Consider the following 23,125-nt stretch of genomic DNA (forward strand, 5'->3'; position numbering starts at 1 on the left):
ATCGACAATGAAGGATAGATACATGTTGGGCACACTCAGTAGCTAAATAGGAAAGGTGCTTCTAGATATTTTATTGCACGGAGATTGAAACAAAAGCACCAGATCTCATCCCGTGTTTCAAAAGAAACAAACGTCCCACGACAGCGGGAACTTGGCCCCAAGAGTTTGAAAGGGAAAAATTCATAGCACCATTTTCTATAATTGAAACTCAGTAAAGTTTAAAATCGAAATTTCCAAGCTAGATGTCGGAAAAACATAAATCCTAGTTTGAAGTCGGCATCATAAAAAAAATAATTACTATGAACCTTTTACGTTTTTAAAGAACTGGTACAAAATTTAGTGTAACTCGATAACAAAAGAAAAGTCAAAATATCATTTGGGGCACGCTCTGGGCTCTCTGGCATTTTGGCAACGCTGAAACACCGGATACATTAAAAGTCAAAATTAACAGGTTATGAGTACTGTCACATATTTATTTTGAAAAAATGGAAGATTTACATCTGTCAGATACTCTGCAAAGATATTTTTCCGATGTTTTTTTATGTTGCGATGAAGAAAAATCCGGTAAAGCTACAGTAAGCAAAACTATTGAACTAATAGAGTCAGGGACTGTGCCTGAAGACGTCATTTCACAGGTAAAATTTGTCTGGTGATCTATTACTTTGATTGAAACAACACTCTATTTACAGAACAATTTTTCTGCACATTTCTCATAATTTTGATTACGAAAATCGAAAATTCTATGGGAATTCGAAATCATGTTTCAAATTAATTAATGTCCCTTTGTTGACCATGTCATTTTTGTTGGAATCAGTACATAAATACATACAGCACTGTTCTAGTTATTGAAGACAAAAAACTCAGTCTACAAAATGTATGTTTCTATCACAAGTCATCTTCAGATTACTTGGTTTTTCAACTGATTTCATTTTAATTATGATTCATTCATTTATTCCACAAAAACATGTCTTGATGACAGTACTGACAGTTATCATATGAAATTCGTGTCATGTTTGTCTTTGCTAGCATGAGATATAATTGTAAATTATTGTTAATAAAATTATATTGCTAGTATTATGCTTTGTTGACACAGTTCAGTCAGATGTGTGTTTAAATAAATATGTAACCTTTATTAACAAACCATTTCACTAGATTTCAGAAATCTGTTGGACCCCAAACACGAGTCATCTCAACAAGAAACAATTTTTTTCTGCTTTGAAATTAGTAGCAGCTTACCAGGCCAATATTCCCGTCAGGAGTGACGTAGTTACTTCAAAAGTTGATCTCCCTCTTCCTCGATTTACATGGACCATCATAGAAAATACGAGTCCTGTACAAGATCTGATTGAATTACGACATGATCTGAATAACTATACGGAACAAGTGAGTAGGGGAGATTGAGGTAAAACAACCACTCTTATGATGAACATTCGCCCAACGAAGGAAAATTCAGTTACAAAAATTATTCAATCTGTATAACATTTTTTGAAGAACAGATAGACGTCAGCAATGTCTGAATTCTCTAATTCTTGCAGAGTCGCAACGAATGGTCATCCAATATCATTTCATAAAATAACAAATTGCCTTGAATGGAAATTTTACTTCATCATATGATGTATCACTTTAGGGTTAATTAAACTGAGCTTTCATCAATGTCACTACAAAAAATGAATTGGTAATGAAAAACTATATTGATGACAGAAAAAACTGTATGGACCATAACATCTCCTGTTGCTAAATTGCCATCTGTGGGATTAATATTAGACTTGAGCCACGAATATCAAAGATGAAGGGAATAAATGCAAGGGCAATCTTTGACATTGACCATCAAACAATATTTTTTATACTGTTTTTTTTTGGGTTTATAACCTTCCACAATCTGAAAAAATAAAAGCTAAATCAGTAGAGAATCTGCTGAAGTGTAGTAAAGGGCAAACTGAAAAGTTACTGCGTAATATAAACTACTGAAAAGTCCAATTAGTCAGTAACTTGCCTACAAGTTGGAAAAATTAAATATTGATACTTACCTTTCTCAAATGGTTGACATTTGGGAAAACAATCCTTTTCCGTTTTCAAAATTTGAAATTCACTATAAAAATCTCGTCCTAAACTGTGATAATTCTGAATTCTTCTGATACAATTCAAAATTAGACCTTCAAGACAGCAAACTTTAGAATACGACAAGTTACTGACTAATTGGACTCTTCAGTAATTTATATTACGCAGTAAATTTTCAGTTTGTCCTTCACAACACTTCAGCAGATTCTCTATTGACTTTTGTACTATTGCATGAAGACTGACATATTTTGTCGTACGCGACATATTAGAAATTTGTCAAAATTTGCCGCTCTTATTTGTCATTTATGTCAATGACTTATGCAAATATATGATGCCGTTCAAATCAGTTCTCTTTGCGGACGACACCGCTTTCATTCTGTCGGATAAAAATAATGATATGTTACAGTCTCATATCGACGAGGTATCTAATAGTGCTAATCAGTGGTTTCTATCTAATAAGCTGAAACTAAATTGTCAGAAAACACAATAAATCCAGATTTACGCTATAATCAAATTATCTCTAATTGTGAAACTAATAAAGTTAAATTACTGGGCATTACATTAGATAATAGACTCAACTGGTCTGCACATATTTCTCAACCGAAGAGAAAACTCTCGGGTTCTCTGTTTGTTCTTCACCAATTGAAAAAACCTTATTTTCATAGTTTCACTCTCATATTAGTTATGTTGTACAACTTTGGGGAAATTCATGTCATTTCATTCAAATATTTAGGATGCAAAAAAAGGTATTGACAGTGCTGGCTAATATTGGATGCAGGGATCACTGCCAAGAATATTTCAAAAACTTTATTTCTTTATTAGGTTTTGATTGAAATCCATAAGAAGAAACCATCCTTGGAAAAACAATGTCATATTCACAAACATAACACACGAAACGCTCACCACATTAGAATAAATCTATTTTGTCTTCACTTATCGCAAAAATATTCCATAGATTACTCTCTGTACAATATTTTGCCCCAAGATTTCAAAAAACTCAGTCTGAACACTTACAAGAGAAAATTGAAAAATTATTTGTTGAGGCATTGCTTCTATTCTGTCGATGACTTCAGAACACATTTTTGTGGTGACACACAAGTTACTACTTCTTTTTGATTTTCAAAGTTTTTACATATGTGATTGTTGTTGTATGCTTATAAATTTTAACTTGTGAATTTCAAATGTAAAGCCAAACATGACTTGCTACAGACATATTGTATTATGTAACGTAGTCAAATAAATATTTTTATTATCATTATAACCATAGAGTAGAGTCCAAAATTTACAAAAAATGTACGGCTTAAGCCAACCAATATACAGAAATCATCAGCAACTTCTCTAATAGTGATTTGATGATTCTCCATAACTATTTTCTTCACTTTCGCAACATTTTCATTGGTTATTGATATGCTGGGGCGTCCAGGGCGAACATCGTCATTTTCACATCTTTTTGACCCTCTGTGAGAAGCTTATTATCATTTGTAAACATTTTTCTGACTCAGAGTACAGTCACCGTATGGGTCTGGCAACATTGCAAGTGTTTTTGGGCACTTAATTCCATTTTTTACACAAAATTTGATCCAAATTCTTTGAGCCATTTTTTCGAAAGCAGAAAATCGTCGAACACACAGAAAATTCACGAATGAAACATTTTTCTGGAACTATTTCAATAATTACAAAAAAGTATATTGTTCCACTATCAGTCAAGCTAAGAGACTATATTACGGCAACAGAATGGGGGAATCGAAGAATAAAATTAAAGAAACTTGGTCAATTATTAGTGATATAAGAGGTAAAACAATAAAGAAAAACTCTGAACTCTCACTTAATCCTAATATCATAAATGAGTTCTACTGTTCTATTGCTGAACAGTTGAGTAACACAATTCATGCTCCATATGATCCATTGATCAACTTAGAAAATATAAAAATTCATGATAGTCTTATTTTATATGACACTGACCTTAATGAATTCTTCAAAACACTTCATGACATTAAAAATAAAAACACGGCCGGATATGATGATATTTCCGTTAAGATTCTCTTGAATTTACCACTGCTCTACCAATGCTCTAGAAACTTTGGTCGCCCTTATTAATACCTCATTCAGAACTGGCTCATTTCCTTCTTCCCTGAAGACTTCCGTTGTCATTCCACTACATAAAGGTGGTGATTTAGATAATCCCTCCAATCTGCGTCCTATTTCCTTAATACCGACTTTAGCAAAAATTATTGAGAAATTAGTCAAAGTACGTTTAGATGAATTCTTAAAACTGCACTGTGTTATAAGCAAAAACCAGTTTGGGTTTCAAGAGAAAAAAAGATAAAAATGATGCTATCTTCTCTTCTTTATATGAAATTTACTCTGAATTGAATGCTGGTGAAGTAGCCGCCGCAATTTTTTTCGATATTTCAAAGGCGTTTGATTGCGTTAATCATAAAATTTTATTAAAAAAACTTCATAAATATGGATGTAGAGGTGTAACGAACACTCGGTTCGAATCGTACCTTTCAGGTCGGAGTCAAATGGTGAGGACAACGGAACTCTCGGAGAACAGGGCCATTGAATCTGGTGTACCACAGGGTTCTGTGTTAGGCCCTATTTTGTTTCTGTTATATATGAATGACATATCTATGATTAATATATCTGGTAGTTTCACTCTATTCGCGGATGATACTACAATATTGTGGAAAGAAAAAAATTCAATGAAGCTAAATAAAATAATATCATCTGACTTGAAGAAGGTGAAGAGCTGGTGTGATGCAAATTTACTCTCTCTAAATGCATCCAAAACGAATATAATATCATTCAAATGTTCTCTTGATGACATTTCAATAGACGCTGACGTATTACAAAATAAATTAAACACAAAGTTTCTCGATGTATTCATTGATAATAGGCTGAAATTTGATGAGCACCTTAAACAACTCAAGAGTAAGATCTCCTCCGGATGTTATGCAGTTAGAGTGGTTTCAAATGAGTTGGGTTTCCATGTCGCATGGACTTGTTGAATCTCGACTATGTTATGGAATACCTTTTTGGGGAGCATGCAACTCATCCCTCCTCTCTTCTGTATTGATATTACAGAAGAGGGCACTAAGATGTCTCTGTAAAGTTAAACCCAGAGAATCGTGCAGGAATTTGTTTACTGCCAATAAAATGTTAACAGTCATCGCACTTTTTATCTTAGAGACAGTTTGCCTTATTTATAAACAAAAATCGAAGTTCAACTTTGCTTCTACTCTTTATGCTACTCGCAATAGCATTATACCTTTAGACTTCCCATCCCAACTTCAAATTTAATCAAGGATTCCATATACTACAATGGTGGTAAATTGTTCAATCATTTACCATTAGAAATGAGATCTGTAAATTTAAGCAACGTTCATTTCAAAAAGGCGGTGAAGAACCTACTTGTGGGTAGACACTATTATAGTTTGGAAGAGTATTTTAGCGAATCCTTTTAGTAATATATTGCTTATATTTTTACTACTATTGTACCATCACTTTATACATGGTGGTATTTTATCTATAAATTTTTAGAACTTTTTTTTATATTTACATTTATTCATTTTTGGAACTTTTTTATATTTACATTTATACTTTTTTAGTACTTTTTTTATATCAACATTGTATTTCTTGGACTTTCTCAATAAGATGCAAATCTTCGGACAATAAAGTATATTTTGATTTGAACACTTCTAACTTTTATACCTCTCACCAACAAACTTAACATGCTAAACAACTGAAACTGTGAACATATGTTCGAGACAACTGTACGTTGCCCGTGAAATTTGAACATTCATCATATTCTTTGAACAAACCTCATGTGTTCAATTAGGGCCAATGGCCACTTTACCCATACATTTTATCTCAGTCTTGTATAAATAGTGTGTTTTGTATTATAACTTTGTGAGGAAGTGAGTGAATAGTATAAAATCCTATATTCAATGTCATTTCATACGCTACATCACAGTAAAATGATTTTTTTGTATTGTTTTTCAGGTTGATACTGCTAGCACAGATTCTGAAGTGGACAGTGAAACGGTGAGAAATGGTTCTCCAAGTGCATCTAGCGCCGCTTCGGACAGTCCCACACCTACAAACAGTGTGCAGGATAGGAGCTGGGTAGTACCAGGAGTGTGGCAGGGACTTCTATCCGAAGAACAGAGACAGTTGCTAGGTATTGACTGAATATATTTTTGTCTGGTAGGATTTATTCTAATATCCAGAGACATACAAAATTTAGGGCCAATCAAGTTAATGAAATAACAGAAAAGTATTAGAAATTGAACTGAATTCCATGTGGATAACACATTCATACTGTGTTTCTTAATAGTAAAAAGTAGTGTCCGACCGAAACTGGTTTTTACGACCGAAACTGAAAAAGAATTTATTTATTTATTTATTTATTTATTTATTTATTTATTTATTTGACACTTTGGTACATTGAGTACATGTGCTAAGTCATAATTAAAAAAAAAATAAAACTACAGAAGTTGAACAATACAAAAACAATAAATATGGTTCACGTCCACAAACTTCCACAACATAGAAGTATTATATAAAAAATCGGAGAAGCTCTAGCAAATACTCTCAAAATGTCATGAAAAAGTGTCGTGCAAGAATTTCTCAAGACTGTAGTAACACTTCTGTAACAGAAGTTTCTTCACCTCAATTTTAAAAAGTTTATCTGACTCGATTTTCCTAATAGATGCCGGCAAGTTATTGTAACAGTTTGTTGTATTAAATAGTGGGGAGCATCTAAAGTGAGCCGTTTTGTGTGAGGGGGTTCTTAACAGTTTCCCATGACGGGTGTCTCTACCATGTATATCCGCGTTTGTGACAAATTCAGTTATATTGTTACGGGCAAAAGTGACACACTTCAAGATAAATATAGAAGGTGCCGTCAATAGGCCCTCTCTTAAGAAAATTGGTCTACAACTATCTTGAAAATCTATATTAAAAATTAGTCTCAGCAATCTTTTCTGAGCAACAAAAACTCGTGGAAATTCCCTTGCACATCCCCAAGAAATGATATTAAAGCTGATGTGAGAATAAGCCATAGAAAAGTAGACATTCATCAATCCAAAATTATCTAGAGTGTTTTTCAATTGTTTGAGTAATATGCGGAATTGAGTTTATTGCAGACTTTCTGAATATGACCGCTCCAGGTCAAATTTTCGTCTAAAGACGTTCCTAAAAACAAGACTTCGCTGGGAGATCGAATACCATTTATTGTGGAAGAGTCACTGCTGAAATTTTTCCTAATAAATGATTTCATTGAAACAGATTTAGATTTATTCAGAATAAGTTTGTTGCGTTGACACCAAGCACTGAATTTATCTATTATTTTATTTATTCTATCTGACAACTCAACTTCGTTTTTGTCGGCCACAGTAATTGCAGTGTCATCCGCAAACATGGTTATGTGACACTCAGAAAAGAATTCAGACAGGTCTTTTATGAAATTGAGGAACAACAATGGTCCCAGGACAGAACCTTGAGGCACCCCTAGTTTTACATCTTTGGGACTTGATAAAATTCCATTGCAGCTAACTATTAGACTACGGTTTTCCATATACGATTTCACCCAGTTCAATAGATTATTTGGGAAACCTAGGCCTGCAAGTTTAATTATAAGAAATTCGGAAGAAATGGTATCAAATGCTTTTGACAAATCGAAAAAAAGTGTTACAACTAGTTTATTCGAGTCAACCTGTGTATAAATGAAATTTAATAAATGGTATGAAGCTGATTCAATTGATTTGTTCTTCCTGAAGCCATATTGGTTATTACTAAAAAGATTATTTTGATCCATGTAATTCAGAATTCTGTTACTAACAACTTTCTCAAACAGTTTAGAGAGGGAACAAAGTAAAGATATCTGTCTGTAGTTGTCTACCTCAGTTTTGTCGCCTTTTTTATATAGAGGAAATATGAGAGCCGTTTTAAATGAATTTGGAAAACAACCTACAAAAAATGACTGATTCATCAAAAACAATAGTGGCTCGATTATAAGGTCTACAATTTTTTTCACAGTAACTATTGAGATACCATCAGTACCTGCGGAGTTTTTATTTGCCATTGTTTCCAGAGTACCTAGAATTTCTGTCTTTGTGAATGGGGATGTATCGAAGGGATAGTGACTAACAGTATTCTTCGAATAGGTACAGGAAAGTAATACATTTTGACCAAAGTGCTCTGAGATGAGCAATTCAGCAGAAGATGAAAAATGTTCAACGAAAAGGTTTGAAATTTCTTGTGGATTGTTAATTTCTTCCTTTAATTCATTTTTTAGAGTAATAGGTTTGTTTCCAAGTGCCCTTTTTTTATTTCCCAATTCATTATTTATTATTTTCCAAACTTGTTTAGTTTTGTTACTGGATTTCCTGATTTTTGAATCGTAATAGTGACTTTTTTCTTTTTTTATATTTAATTTGTGTTCTTTAATTTTTTGTTTATACAATTGCATAGCTTGATGGTCCACATTACAGTTAGTGGAAATTAACCAAAACAAATCTCTTAAGGCTTTGCTCTCTTTGACTAAATCATTTGAGATCCATAAGTTTGATTTATTTTCCCTAGGCCTAGTTCTTTTAAAAGGACAAGAAACATCATAACACCAGGAAATTTGTTCAGAAAAATAAGAAAATCCACAATTCATATCAGTGAAATATAGTGAGGTCCAATCAATTGAGCCTAGTCTTGTTCTGAATTCATTGATGTTTTCAGGGTGCAACTGACGTTTACTTATAGATGCATTAGCCATTTCCCTAAATTTATTGGGATCACTGCCTATAATGAACGATAATAAATGACCCAAATGGTCAGCTATATTGGGTTGAACTATTTTACACGAACAAACATCAACAGGAAGTGTAGTAACCATATAGTCAATGCATGTAGAACTAGTGTAATCATTTTTGTTTGTAAATATTCTAGTAGGGCCCAAGTAATAATTATTAAAATTATAACATTCAAAAATATCAGTCAGAAGTTTGGTGTTTTTATCCTGTTTCAGAAAATCAATATTGAGATCTCCACATAAGATCAAACAATCAGCTCGATTATAGGCTGTGTCAACTGCCTGGGTCAAACACTTAATAAAAGTATGAATATCACCATCTGGGGGTCTGTAGACTGAGATTATGCAAATTTTTACATCTCCAATTTTAAGACTAGTCGCGCACAGTTCAATGTGACATTCAATAGATAGGTTTTTAATACATGAAATTTCAGCAAATTTATGGCTTGATTTTTTTACGAGTATGAGAGCTCCTCCGCGAATATGGTTTTGTCTAGTAAAAGATGTGATCACTCTATAATTCGTGAAATATTCACTATTCACTAAATATTCACCGGCAACGGTCTCAGTTTTGGTCGAAACCGAATCCGAAACTTCCTTACAAGGATTATGTTTTGAGAAAAAAATAAAGAAAACGTTATTATAATTAGTCAGTCTCTATTTTTTTCATCTTTAAATTACAACGTTATGAAGTCTTCGACATTTTTACTTATTGATAATCAACATAACGAACCCTTGTTTATGAAAAAATAATAATTGCACCTTAAAAATACTTGAAATAGGTGAGGTGTTTATTCGAGTAGGTGTAGATCCTTTTTTTGAATATTATTGATGGTTTTTTAAGAATATTAAACATAAAATTACTTATTTAAGTTGTTGCCTAATATCACAATAGGTACTTAATATGTTATATTTTTAGGAGTGATTAATTTTTGAGAAAGAAGGTTTTTGGCTTTCTACTACTCCATCTTGATACAAAAAAAAGGATGAGGGAATCTTCCAAAGAAAGAAAGGAAGTAATCAAATTTGAAAATAAGTAACTCTATACATGGATGTGTAGATCATGCAAAGAAGTAACTTTCAGACACAAACTGAAAGAAAGTCCTCCTGAAACAGCTACTTTCATATAAACATTGAATTATACGAAAGAAAAAAAATCTTTCGAAACAAATACTCCTATATGAACACTGAATTATACAGAAGATACTTTTCTCTACTCAGTTTGTATTTCAAACATTCGATGTGGAATAAAAATCAGATATCATTCACATGAGTTCTACTTTAAATGAATGGTAACAAATTGCACTTACATAGAACACTGTCATACTCACTGGTATACACCGATGTTTCGCCTTAAGACACTTGCCCTAAGGCTCTTTAGTACCAAATTGGATAACATTATAGAAAATACACACACTTCATTCATGAATTACGAATTTTTAATGTCACGGAATAAGCTTGATCTGCTTATGTCATCGATGACATCGTAATGACATTCATTCACCTATTTGATTCCCTCATCCTTTTTTTGTTTGTATCAAGACGGAGTAGTGGAAAGCCAAAAACCTTCTTTCCCAAAAAAGGTACTTAATATTTATGTAATAAACAAAGTAAGTCATGAGTCACGACATGATTAGGCATGTGGACGCGGCAAAATGTCTTCGTCGCTTGTATGAAATTCAACGCGCCGAACATGACCGATCACAGTGCGGGAACTCCCGAATGCAGTTTCGGTCGTAGTTTCGGCAGATTTGCCGCCGAAAACGAAACCTGTTTTTTTGCCGAAACTTGACCGAAACCGAACTTTCGGTCGAACTAAGTAGTAAATGCTCATTATGAATGCGAAACGCTAACAGAGTACTCAAACAAAATTTTGTGATTCACTTAAGAAGTGCTGCAGCAGGTATGGGCGGATTTATAATACTTTACCAGATCAACTCTATTTTGGCATCGCAAAAGGGTCGCAAACAAAAGATTTTATGAGCTCTCTTGTCGTTATATTACCTGCAGTGGCGTGCGTTTGGATATTTGAAAAAAAATAATTTTATTTATATACAGTTGGTATTGTTATAAAGTTTTAACTTAAAATATTTACATAGTAATGAATAGGTATGCTCCAATCTTGTAACTTCAACTTGTGTAAACACCTGGAATTTATTATTTGGTCAAGTGTAATATTAGGAATCATACGTTAAAAGGTAAGACCTCGTTAATCCTTAGCTCGCACAAGTTTCAACTTCTGAGGGTTTTCGTTTGTAGGGGTGCAACAGCTGGTTAACGGAAAAACAAATTTTTTTTTAAACAGATTTCGATTGTTACTGAATAAGATTATTACCTCTTATCAGTACCTCTTACTGATAAAATTGTTAGCGGTAAGAAATAATGAAATAAATATTAAAAGTCTCAAAGTTAACACTGTTACTTCGAAAGTACCAATAATATTTGAATTTGTGTCATCAATTCCAAGATTCTCACTATATGTTTGAAATACATTGACCACGTTTACACGAACATATAACATCTATTGTTATAACAACCGGGGTTCCAACATTCACCATCTGGAAAGTATTTACTTGGATGAAGCTTAAATACACCTCTTCCTTTATAAAACTCATCCCCAACTACCATCACTGCCACAACACATTTGACTAGCTGTTCGTTTTGGTATATGACCTGACGGACATTTGAGCTCATTTTTCCTATAAAATGGAAAACTGAGGAAATGCTTCGTACTTTCTGGGATCATATTATTTTGACATTTGTAGTCTTGAGGAAAAAAATTGAATATGCAGATACCCAGGAATTCCTATTTTACTTTTTCTTATGAATTATAAACTTAGTTTTCAATGAAATTGTTCGATGTTTCCGGGTTTATTAGCCGTGGTCTGACGTTTCGTCTGCTACTGCGGCAGACATTATCGAAGACAATGCAGCAACGTTCGAAGTGATAAAGAACTTGCATGCGTTCAAAGGCAGTGTTATGACTGCCCTCTGAGAGAGCATGCTGCAGGACACGCTCTCTTATGCCTGCTGTCTGAGAGAGTGTGTTGCAGAATTGTCAGGTATAGAAACCTGAAGACCACGGCTAATAAACCCAGAAACATTGGACGATTTGTTAGACACCGACCGTGAAAGCTTACACATCATTACTTTTCAATACTCTCAAACATGTTTGCATATATTTGGCATTTTTCCAGTAAGAAAAGAGATTTCAATGAATATAACTTTATACATTTCGAAAAATGTTTGATACCGGAAAATTGGGAATGCATCGTTGGCATAGACGATTTCAATGAGGCTTTCAACGTTTTCTATGTGATATGATACGTTATCACTTCAATATGAATTTTGCTAAAAAACGTTCTACTGTAAAGATTAAAAGAGATGGGTGGATGGATCAGTTAAGTTATCAATTACATTTCTGAAACATTTGTGTATTCTGAAAAATACATATCCTGTTCATAAACCTGCATATAAAGAAACACCATTTATTGACTCACACTATTATCAAAACAGGATATTCAGTTCACCAAGGACAAGTCACTCTTTGTGGAAAGTTGTATCTTAGATCACAAATGAAAATAAAACACGAAGGGATATTACATTAAAGATAGGTGATCATATAATTGAAGACTCAAATACAATTGTATCTAAATATAATAATTTTTTCATTCAAGCTCCCATTGATTTGGTAAGCCAAATACCTTTCAACACAAACTTTTATTGTAAAAGTGACTTCAATCCCTTTACTTTATTTTTGAATCCTTTCATAGAAAGTGAATTACTTCATTTAGTGAATAACAAACTTAAAAATAAAAAATCGTCAGGTCCAGATGAACATTCCAATGTTTATACTAAAAAGAGTTCTTCCTTTATTAATACAACCATTAACACATTTGATCATATTGTTGTTCTCATCAGGAGTTTTTCCTCAGCAATTGAAAACTGGAAAAATAATTCCTATATTTAAGAGACGGGACATGACTGCTGGAAAATTATCGTCCTATTTCAACCCTATATGGCTTTTTTTCTAAATTATTTGAATATGCCTTTCTGGATATACTTCATTCATTTTCAAATCAGCATTCCATTTTGACCCAAAAGCAACATGGATTTTGTTAACAAAAGTTTACTAATACAGCAATGTTTTTATTAATAAATCAAATAATCACACATATTGATGCAGGGGACTGTCCGGTAGTACTCCTGTGTGACTTTTGTGACATTTGAATGTGTCAATAATGAAAAACTGGCTTCAAAATTGGAATATTATGGTATAAGAGGTGTTTCACTCACTAAATTCATTTCTTTAGAACCGGAATCAATTTGTGTCATTGCAAATGACGAATAATAATAATATTTTCAAATTTGACTCTGAATATAGAAACAAAACAATGGGTGTACCACAGGGCTCCATAAAGTGATGGTAGTAGTGTTAAATTTTTAGGTAATGTATCTGGATGAATTCCTGAATTGTAATAGTCATTGCCATTATCTGATATCTAAACTTAATTCCCTGAAGTTCCTTTTTATTAATTTGAGATCAGTATTGGCTAGAGCTCAGTTATTTAGTATCACAAGTAGACTCTAGAATTAGGTACAGTGTTTGTTTCTGGGAAGGGTCAACTTCAGCAAAAAATGTATTCGTTGCACAAAAGCGCATTGTAAGATACATGGCAAATATTTCCCAAAGAGATTATTATAGACATTATTTTATAAAATATAATATTTCAACTCTATATACTTGAAATGTGTGTATATTTGTTTAAAAATGAGTCAAATTCTACATTAAATAATAGTATTCACCACCATGATACAAGATTCAAAAACCAGTTTCATGCGCCATTGTGAAATTAAAAGTAACTTATTCTGGGCCAGAATACATCGGTCCAAAAATTTATAGTAATCTTCCTGAATATGTGAAGGCTTCAAAACAACTGCATAATTGAAAAAAAAACACTGAAAGCATATCTGTTAGTAAGTTTTTATTATACACTAGCAGAGTTTTTTAATATTTGTTAGGTCTGTATTTATTTTACTGACGCCTCATTTAATTTTTATAATTAACTCTTAGTATCTTTATTTTATTGTGTTGACAGTTTCCTATACAACTTTGTATTGTCTTTATGAAAATAAAGTATTATTATTATTATCATGTAGGTTCTACTTAATGGGAAAATATTTGATGAACCTAAATCTTTTTTCATCTAATTTCACCCACCACTTGCATTTTTAATAATAAGTTAAGTAAGCAGTAAGGTCTTACTATAGTTAAATAGGACATACTTTTAAAAGAAAGTTCACTTACTGATACAGGAAATTTTCATGTCACTAAATTCATCGACAAAAATGGTGTTTACATGGAAATTAACGGTGGTTTTAGTAACATCGGTTGTTGGAAGTCCTCCTTTAAGTTGCATTGTAAACGTGGTCAACATTGTACTTCAAAAAGAAAAAAATTACAAACCTATTTTTGTCATATCATTATACCGGTATTTTTTTGCATCTTGAATAAAAAATTCAAAATTCATTAATTTATTAAAAAGTAAATTTCCATTCACAGGTACTGAAGAAGAATCATCAGAAAAACATAGCAGCGAAGAGGACACCGAGGTTTCTAACGAGGTCTGGACTATAACGGCCGAACAGAGAGAGTATTACACCAATCAGTTCAGATCCCTCCAGCCGGATACCAATGCCTTACTAGCCGGCCCTGTAGCGAGAATGTTCTTCGAGAAATCCAGGCTCCCCATTCACGAACTCAGAAAAATATGGCAACTAGCCGATGTAACCAAAGACGGCGCCTTATCGCTACAGGAGTTCAACACGGCTATGCACCTCGTGGTTCTGAGGAGAAATCACATCGAGTTGCCGGAAGTCCTGCCTCCCTCTTTGGCCCCAGGAAACGAAACTCCAGTATCCGGCAGTCCCGAAACAGAACCTATCTTATCGCCCCAAACGAAAGACACCGCGAAAGAATGGACGAAGTTCATAGATAGCCCCACCAGCTCGGTATCTTCCCCGGGACCGAAACCTGTCAATTTTGACTTCCAGAAGGTCACTCTGGACAAAGATCCGAAAATATTGCACCCCGTACCTTTACGCCTTACCCCTGAAGTATCCAACGCCCAAATTGAAGATCAGACGGACAGCATCGACCTGCACAGCCCCAAGAAGTATATCGACGCTTCTACAGTTTCGCTTGCACAGAACACGCAGAGTTTATGCGTGAATGCGCAGAATAGCGCGATTCAGCGACCGCAGCCGAAGAAGATCAGTATTCCGGGCCGGGGAGCCATACCGCCCCCTCCCACAAATCAGAACAGCGCCGAAGAAGGTCCTATAAGTCTTCCCGCGTTCCCACCTCCCAAAAAAGAAAAACCTCCTCCCCCTCCACCTAGACCGTTCAAAACGCATGGGCGCAGTTCTTCCCTGGACTTGAACAGGCTGACCAAACTGGGAGCGCCCCCTATAGTGCCTCCCAGGATCAGCCCGAACATACAGGGCGCCAAGAAGCTTATCAATCAAAGATCTGAGGGAGACTGTGTATCTCAAATCGAAACTTTCGCCGACTTTGACCAGTTCGAGAAGTACGAAAACGTCTCTGAGGGGATTTTTCGTGGGGACATTTATGAAGCTCAAAGGAAGAAACTGTTTGCCCAGCTTTCGGCTCCAGAGAATGAAGATGCACCTCCTCAAAAGCACGGGGCTTTTGAGGTCTATCGAAAGCCACAAGTTAAAGAGAAGGACAGTCCCGTATCTGCTGAGGAAAAGGCCAAATGGCAACTTTTCAAGCAGTTGCAGGACGAAAATACGGTGTTGCTGAGGATTTGCCAAGAACTAAGCCAGGAACTGGCCGAGCTGAGAGAGGAGAAGCTAAGCTTGAAAGTTAGGTTAGAAAAACAAATGAACGGCGGCTAGGGTAGGTCGATTTGATTCATGTGAACTTTAGTCCCAGTAATTTCAATAATTACCATCTCAAGTTATCCTAGTACCTACGTCATTGTAAGAACACCAGTGTTTCAAAGGATATATTTCAATTTGGCAGTATTTCTTATCGATAGAAGATGTGCAGTATATATCATGTTTTTGTTGAGCATTATTTGAGTAAAAATATTGTATTTTTTGAGATTCTATGAGGGAAGTTATTTGATAAAGAGAAAATTTAATCGAAGAGATAAATATAATTTTAATTGTATTGAATTTTGTTTTATTACACGGTTGGAGTTTACACTTCAGAGAATCTGAGCGTTCACGGCCAGAGATGTTGAAGCTATTTTTCGAGATTTTTGGCTGTAACCTGTAGGTTTATATGCTTATATACTTTCCATAAATGTTTCTACAGAAATTCACAGGTTTAATTTGATATTATGATGACGACAGTAATCAGATCCTCGCCTTTACTGAGACAAGTCAAAAAAATATGTAAATCAAATATAATTCACCAATACAATGAACAGATACAAGAGACCGAAATGAAGAAAGGATTTGCCACACTTCACTGATTCACATAACCTCACTAAAATATGACAACAATCCTTCAATTCAAACTCTTACTTGAATACAAACAATTCATACATGATATCCAGAAATCTCAATATACTAATCGTAACTTATTCGTATAATGAGATATTTTTAATTGGAATGGAAACATTACTCTGAAAACCAATGAAATCGAAAACAGTACGCGCCGTATTGGTGATGCATTTATACATGTCAAGTTGGTAAGTCGCTATTGTTGACAAATACGAGATTAGTCTAGAGTAGTTTCCGTCCTGTTCCCAAGAAACTACTGCAGATGGCAGGTATCGAAGACTGCTATACATCAGCCAAGGGCTCCACTGGTAAGCTGGGTAATTTCGCCAAGGCAACTTATGCAGCAATTGCCAAGACTTACGCAAACTTAACGCCAGATTTGTGGAAGGAGATGCCTTTTACCAAGACACCCTACCAGGAGTTTGCGGATTACCTGTACAAAAATCACCGCAATGAATCTGCCGCAGCACGTACTGAAACTGCTTAGATCGTGTTTAATTGTCGTGATCGTGTAATATTGTACTTCTATACAAATATTCTTCCTGAAATTTCTCTTTTTTCAGGTGATGAAACTTATTTAATTTGAGAATTGACATTTTGTTCATGTATCGATGAATTCAGCTGAGAATATTTCAGGAAATAATTTTTTCGAATACCACTCGACTTAAATATTTTCACAGACAAATGTACATTTTTTCAACTCAAACTTTGTTATTTTTGAGCATTCGAACAACCAGCGATAGATGAAAACACTCGTCCTACGGTATTGCTAAATAACAAAGTTTTCAAATTGAAAGTGGGTATATTTTCATGAGAGATTAATTTTTGGGAAAGGTTTTGGCTTTCTACTACTCAATTTTGATACGAAAAAATGTGGGAATTTTCCAAAGAAAGGAAGAGAGTGGTCTTTCAGGTCAGATGGTAAGAGTACGGCTCTGCCGAACTCTAAAAACCTGATTCGGTCCTCTGCGGGGCAGGCACAAAGTATGTGTTCTGCTGTTTCATTTTCCAAACAGAGGCGACTTACACTGTCGTCCGAGTCTCTGCATATGATGATTCAAATGACAGAGACCTGTTAAAAGGCCTGTTAGACTTTATAGTACATCCCTACTGTAGTCCAACAACTTTGGTATCAAGCTTCGAAGGGTGAATAACGCCTTGGAGTGAGCCTTTGCAAGGGAGTCAGCAGCCTCATTGCCTTCCAGTCCAGTATGGCCAGGAATCCAGACCAGAGACAATCTAAGTCTTCCTATCGAAGAGAGTCGTTTTTGGCAATTTGCTACCAATTTAGACTTTGCTCGGTAGAAGCCAAGAGCTTCCAACGCCGCTTGACTGTCCGAGAATATTTTTATTGACTTGTGTATGAGGGTGGATTCTTGCAATCTTTCCGCATATAATTCAATAGCGTAAATTTCCGCTTGAAATACAGTCGCATAGGTTCCTAGGCAGGTTAATATCTCTGTCCTGGGTCTGCGACTGAAAACACCTGCACCGGAACCGAAAGGTGTTCTTGATCCATCTGTGAACCAACAACTATCTGCTCCTAATATTTCCTTTTCCCAGAGGATCCAGTCCTCTCTACTCGGAAACAGTACCTACTTTATAAGGCAGTTCATAGTTGACAGTTGGAGGCATAAAGTCAGATGCAAAGAAGTAACTTTCAGCCACTACTTTTTTATGAATATTGAATAAAAAAACATTTTTTTTCTATTCAGTTTATACTACAAACATTCATTATAGAATTGAATCATAACGTAGTATAAAACAAAGTCGCCTCCCGCTGTACGTTCCTATGTATATTTAGATCTTTAAAACTACGCAACCGATTATGATGCGGGTTATCTTAATAGACAGAGTGATTCAAGAGGAAGGTTTATATGTACATAATATGCATAATAAAGTAGAGAAACACAAATCATATTAGAGATTTCTAATTTGATGTAGTAAATAAACAAACTTTTTGGGGTAACATTGCAAACGCTGGCTGAACCCTACGAGATAGATCAAAAAATATACAGCAAACAGTATTGTACACCGTAAAAAGGTCTACAAAAAAGTTCGCGATGGTATATGTCTATCTTTTAGGGGTAACCCACAATAAACATCCGTGGCTTATTTACGAAGCGATTTTAAGCATTATTATACAGCATTAATCCTTATTCAGTATCTTGAGTATCTTGAATATATTGTGCATTTAATATAGATCGATATGGCGTTTTACAGCATGTAATTCAAATGAATATTTTCGAAGATATTACAGATTTAAATGCAGGGACATAGCGGTTGAGGCGGTATCGGCTAGGGGGTCGGCGGCGTGTACTTATTATCAGCAGTGCACCCGTACGGAGCCGGGGCGGGTCGCTAGAATAGTATAGGTATGAAACAGGTAAAATTACACTTACATAGAACACTGTCATCCTGAATGTCGGATATCTATGTTTCGGAATATGAGACTTGCCTTATTGCCTCTTCAGCACCGATCTTGATAACATTACAAGATGAAACACATACCTACATGAAACATATATATTCATAATATTACGAATTTATGTCACAAATGAGTTAAATCTACTCATGTCATCGATGACAGTGTGTAATGACATTCAGTTACTTATTTGATTAAATCCCAGCCATATGAATCTTGTTCAAATTGAAACATATATATTCATAATATTACGAATTTATGTCACAAATGAGTTAAATCTACTCATGTCATCGATGACAGTGTGTAATGACATTCAGTTACTTATTTGATTAAATCCCAGCCATATGAATCTTGTTCAAATTGAAACATATATATTCATAATATTACGAATTTATGTCACAAATGAGTTAAAACTACTCATGTCATCGATGACAGTGTGTAATGACATTCAGTTACTTATTTGATTAAATCCCAGCCATATGAATCTTGTTCAAATTGAAAGGGTTAATTTTTAGGAGATATTAACTTTTGTAAAAGAAAGGTTTTGGTTTTCTACTTCTCCATCCTTATTCATACAAAAAAATGTGGGAAACTTCCAAAGAAATGAAAAAAGCAATATATTTTAAAGATCTGTATATCTTGCAAAGAAGTAACAGACACACGAAAGGAAGATAACTTTCTAAACAATTACTTTTATATGAACATACATACAAAAAATCACTTTTTCCTATTCAGTTTGTACTTCAAGCATTCGTTATGATTCAATTCCATAACGATTCAGTATCCCACCCGCAATTGTAAACGAAACGCCAGGAATCATAACTAGCAGACCATAGGAAACAAACCCGAAAAATAGTTTTGATACACTTCTGAGCTTGCTCATTATTTCTTTCATTCAGTTGACGAATGCTTTAGTCCGGTCAAATTAGACCAAAAAATAGAGTAAAGCTACCTAAATTCCCACCAAGCTGAAATTCAGTAGTAAGATTGTTTAAAATATGATTTAAAATAAAATTTGAAAGTTACCCATCTTTCCCCTGTATGGAAAAAATTGTAGTCAAGGTCAAAGGTCAAAAAAATTAGTTTTTCGCGATTTTCAGCAAAACGGTAAGTTTTATCATAAAAATACTTCAGACAAAAATTGTAGATCATCAGATGATCTACAATCTTTCTACTTTCTTTCCTACGAGCCACCGTTTTTGAGATATAACGATTCAAAAAGTTGTAAAAGTTGTAATCGTCATAATATGCATACGTTTTCACGCCACCTAAGAGGTAGTGTACTTTCGCGTTCCACGGGTCAGTTGTGATCCTGTTTAATTTGAAATTATTGCAAAATAATGGATATTAGCAGAGATTGAAAAAATGAAAGCAATTTAAGTTGAAAAAAGTAGTGAAATTTAATCGTCCGAGTCGTAATTTTCTTCTTCTTCTTGTTTTTGTTCTTCTTCATCTTCATCCTGAGTACATGTAAAATGCGTTAATAGCGATGAATCGCTTGTCGCCTCGTTGAAATCAAACGGATCCTCTACTGTTGGCGATTCAATATTAGAGCACGACCGGCCTTGACAATGTATACATGTCAGAGAACAAAACAGTCCGGCTTTTTCGCAACCACATTTAGCACTGCTCCCCTTTTTGCAGTTGCACAAAATTGTGTTCAGCAGTTTTTCCGGCGCAGGTGGAAGTAAAGTTTGGACTAGTTGTAATGAATTGTTGACCAACTTCCAACACTAGTCTGTAGGGTCTAGCTGATAACCAAGCCACACTTGAACTTGGTAATATACCCGAAAAAGATGTTGATGAGCAGCAACTGAGGTTGGAGGAGGGCAAGGTAATTGTTCTTGTTTTTTACTTTTGCTATTTTAACGAAACTGACCATGAATAAAAAAATTTCCATACAGGGGTAAAATGGGGAACTTTCAAATTTTATTTTTAATCATATTTTGAACAATCTAACTGATTTTCAGCTTGGTGGGAATTTAGGTAGCTTCGAATGTTTAAATTGACCGGACAAATTCTGGACAAACAATAGAAGACGTGATCCATTATATATTGATGAATTTCGACCATTTCAAGTCCCCACTTCAGTTGAAATGAAACTTCAAATGTACCTAGTTGATCTTTCATTTAGCTTCATTCGCAACCACATTAAAGTCAAAATAAGCAATAGAATATAATTCTTCAATTTATTTATTCGGATTGTAAACAGTACTCTAGTGAATATTCAGAGGTTCTGGCTTCCAGAATTGTCTATGGAATTGTTGAAACATTTGAAATCTATAAAAAGAAAAAAATATGAATGAAATATTAATAATTCCAGATAACAAGTTTCTGTATACATGTTTTAAAAACAAGAAAATAAACTTTACATTTAAACAAACCTGCCAATTCAGTACACTATACTACGCCATCTATGGGTTCGACAGAAAACTCAACACATAGATAATATCATATTTCAATAAATTTACATGAAAGATTGAATAATCATTCACATAAACCTTTCTCTTGAACCAATCCGTCTATTTGTGATTGTCGTATGAAAATCCGTTCGGTAGTTTTTCCATTTATCCCGTTCAGACAGATAGACAGACGCTACGAGGTGATCCATCGTATATTTACACTTGAGTTGATTACGTGTAAACGAATATGATTTTATGATTGTCACCTCGTACATTCGCCTTCTTCATCCTTCATCGGCTATACCGTAAAATTCCGTCAAACCAATTCAAGAATGGTCCGTTTAAGATCAAGGTGAGTTTGAGATGAACGATTATATCAATAATGTTCAATACGACCCTGACACGAATTGGAAACTCAATTTATGGTCACGCGTTTCAGTCAATATATCTGAAATCTGATGTAAATTGACATACAAAATATCCTCTCTGATCACGTTTTGGCATAAATGTCAATAACATTTTTATAAATTACCTGTTTTCCTAGAAGTAATTTTCTGTTGTTATGATTTTATTAAAATCTACTCTGTTGTATAAAAGGTATTGTAGAAAAGTTTGATATACCTACCAGTCCAACTGATCCCAGCAAACAAACATAATTATGTAAAATTGACATGAATGTTACAAAACTGATAATACCTACGTGTTATGTAACTATGTTACGTAAAACTTACATCCCTGTTTTGGCGAAATATCCGCCACAAATACAACCCGATTTTTATATAACACTAATGTCATTATTTTACATATATAATATATATAGTCTCAGTGAGTAAATATAAACAAATATAACACTCGCTCGTAGAAAAACTTGGAATCATTAACTGGAAAAAGCATCCTTCGATAACCAAAACTTCCTGACCAAACTCTGCTTCGTTTTTTTTTGTAAAAAATACCCATCAACAAAAACACAAATCTCAACGTATCACGTGATAAGAATGTTTCAAAAACTCTAGCCTCTCCCACAGAACTTCACACAGACTCGAAAACTCAGAGAGATTCTCTTCTGTCAAAAAGTCAAGTGCGCCTGGATGTTACAAGTTACAACCTGAAAACAATATACCATATTGACGTAAGTTTTTACGTATTAGCTACGACCTATTCACATAAATTATTTATGTAAATATGGGGTAAAAGTATCTTAGACTTGCTACATCTTGTATCTTGACTTGTATCGTGACATGCTACAAACATGAAAATGTATTCTATTTACATAAATGTATTACATAAACATGTCATGTTAATTTTATGTCATATTTACGTAAATGTAACGAGTGTGTTTGTTTGCTGAGATGAAGCCACAATGAGCGAAACGCGTCTTAAATAAAATGTATTGTCAAAATTGTATAATTATTATGGATAGTTCACCCAGAAGAACGATTTTCTATAGTATAAAAACAAAATTTAAAATAACTACATCAAAAATTACCCATTATCATAATCAATATCGGATGTTCATGTGCACCCACCTTTATATTAACTGAAGTTTTACTACAGACAACTAAAGAAAACACTTTTTCCACACAAAAATGAAAATTCTATCTCGCAGAGTGTTTTCTTTAGATAGTTTTCCATTGATATAACGTTAAATTCGTCACATAATATTGATAATGATTATTTATATGTTTATTTTATATGAGAAAAAAGTAAAGAAAATGTCGGGACTGGTGATAGGTGAATTATTATTTAGACGAACACAGCGTTCATCAATAATAAAATATATCAACAACAAAGCACAACGACAAACAAAACACGAAAAAGAAAATTAAAAGGTAACCTCGAGGAACTAACGCTGAGTCTTTTCTCGATCAGCGAGGAGACTGTAGAGAGGGTTTAGTT

General features: G+C 34.2%; 1 protein-coding gene across 1 annotated transcript; it reads left to right on the forward strand.

The window, feature by feature from the left end:
* Positions 1-416: 416 nt before the first annotated feature.
* Positions 417-16,064, forward strand: Reps (RALBP1 associated Eps domain containing). The gene is made up of 4 exons (XM_023167243.2): positions 417-635; positions 1,153-1,383; positions 6,064-6,241; positions 14,430-16,064. Exons 1-4 carry the CDS (start codon positions 486-488, stop codon positions 15,785-15,787), a joined length of 1,917 nt encoding a protein of 638 aa, XP_023023011.2. The 5' UTR covers positions 417-485; the 3' UTR covers positions 15,788-16,064.
* Positions 16,065-23,125: the final 7,061 nt, after the last annotated feature.

Source organism: Leptinotarsa decemlineata, unplaced genomic scaffold, assembly GCF_025532065.1.
Source record: "Leptinotarsa decemlineata unplaced genomic scaffold, Ldec_3_MD MMD2_tig00001393_RagTag_RagTag, whole genome shotgun sequence".
NCBI lineage: Eukaryota > Metazoa > Arthropoda > Insecta > Coleoptera > Chrysomelidae > Leptinotarsa > Leptinotarsa decemlineata.

Bases quoted from the DNA above. Each gene is read 5' to 3' on its own strand.
- Reps (XM_023167243.2), top strand. From the start codon at position 486: ATGGAAGATTTACATCTGTCAGATACTCTGCAAAGATATTTTTCCGAT. The intron at 1,384-6,063 runs GTGAGTAGGGGA...ATTGTTTTTCAG, and splicing joins TGAATAACTATACGGAACAA to GTTGATACTGCTAGCACAGA. The intron at 6,242-14,429 runs GTATTGACTGAA...TTCCATTCACAG, and splicing joins AGAACAGAGACAGTTGCTAG to GTACTGAAGAAGAATCATCA.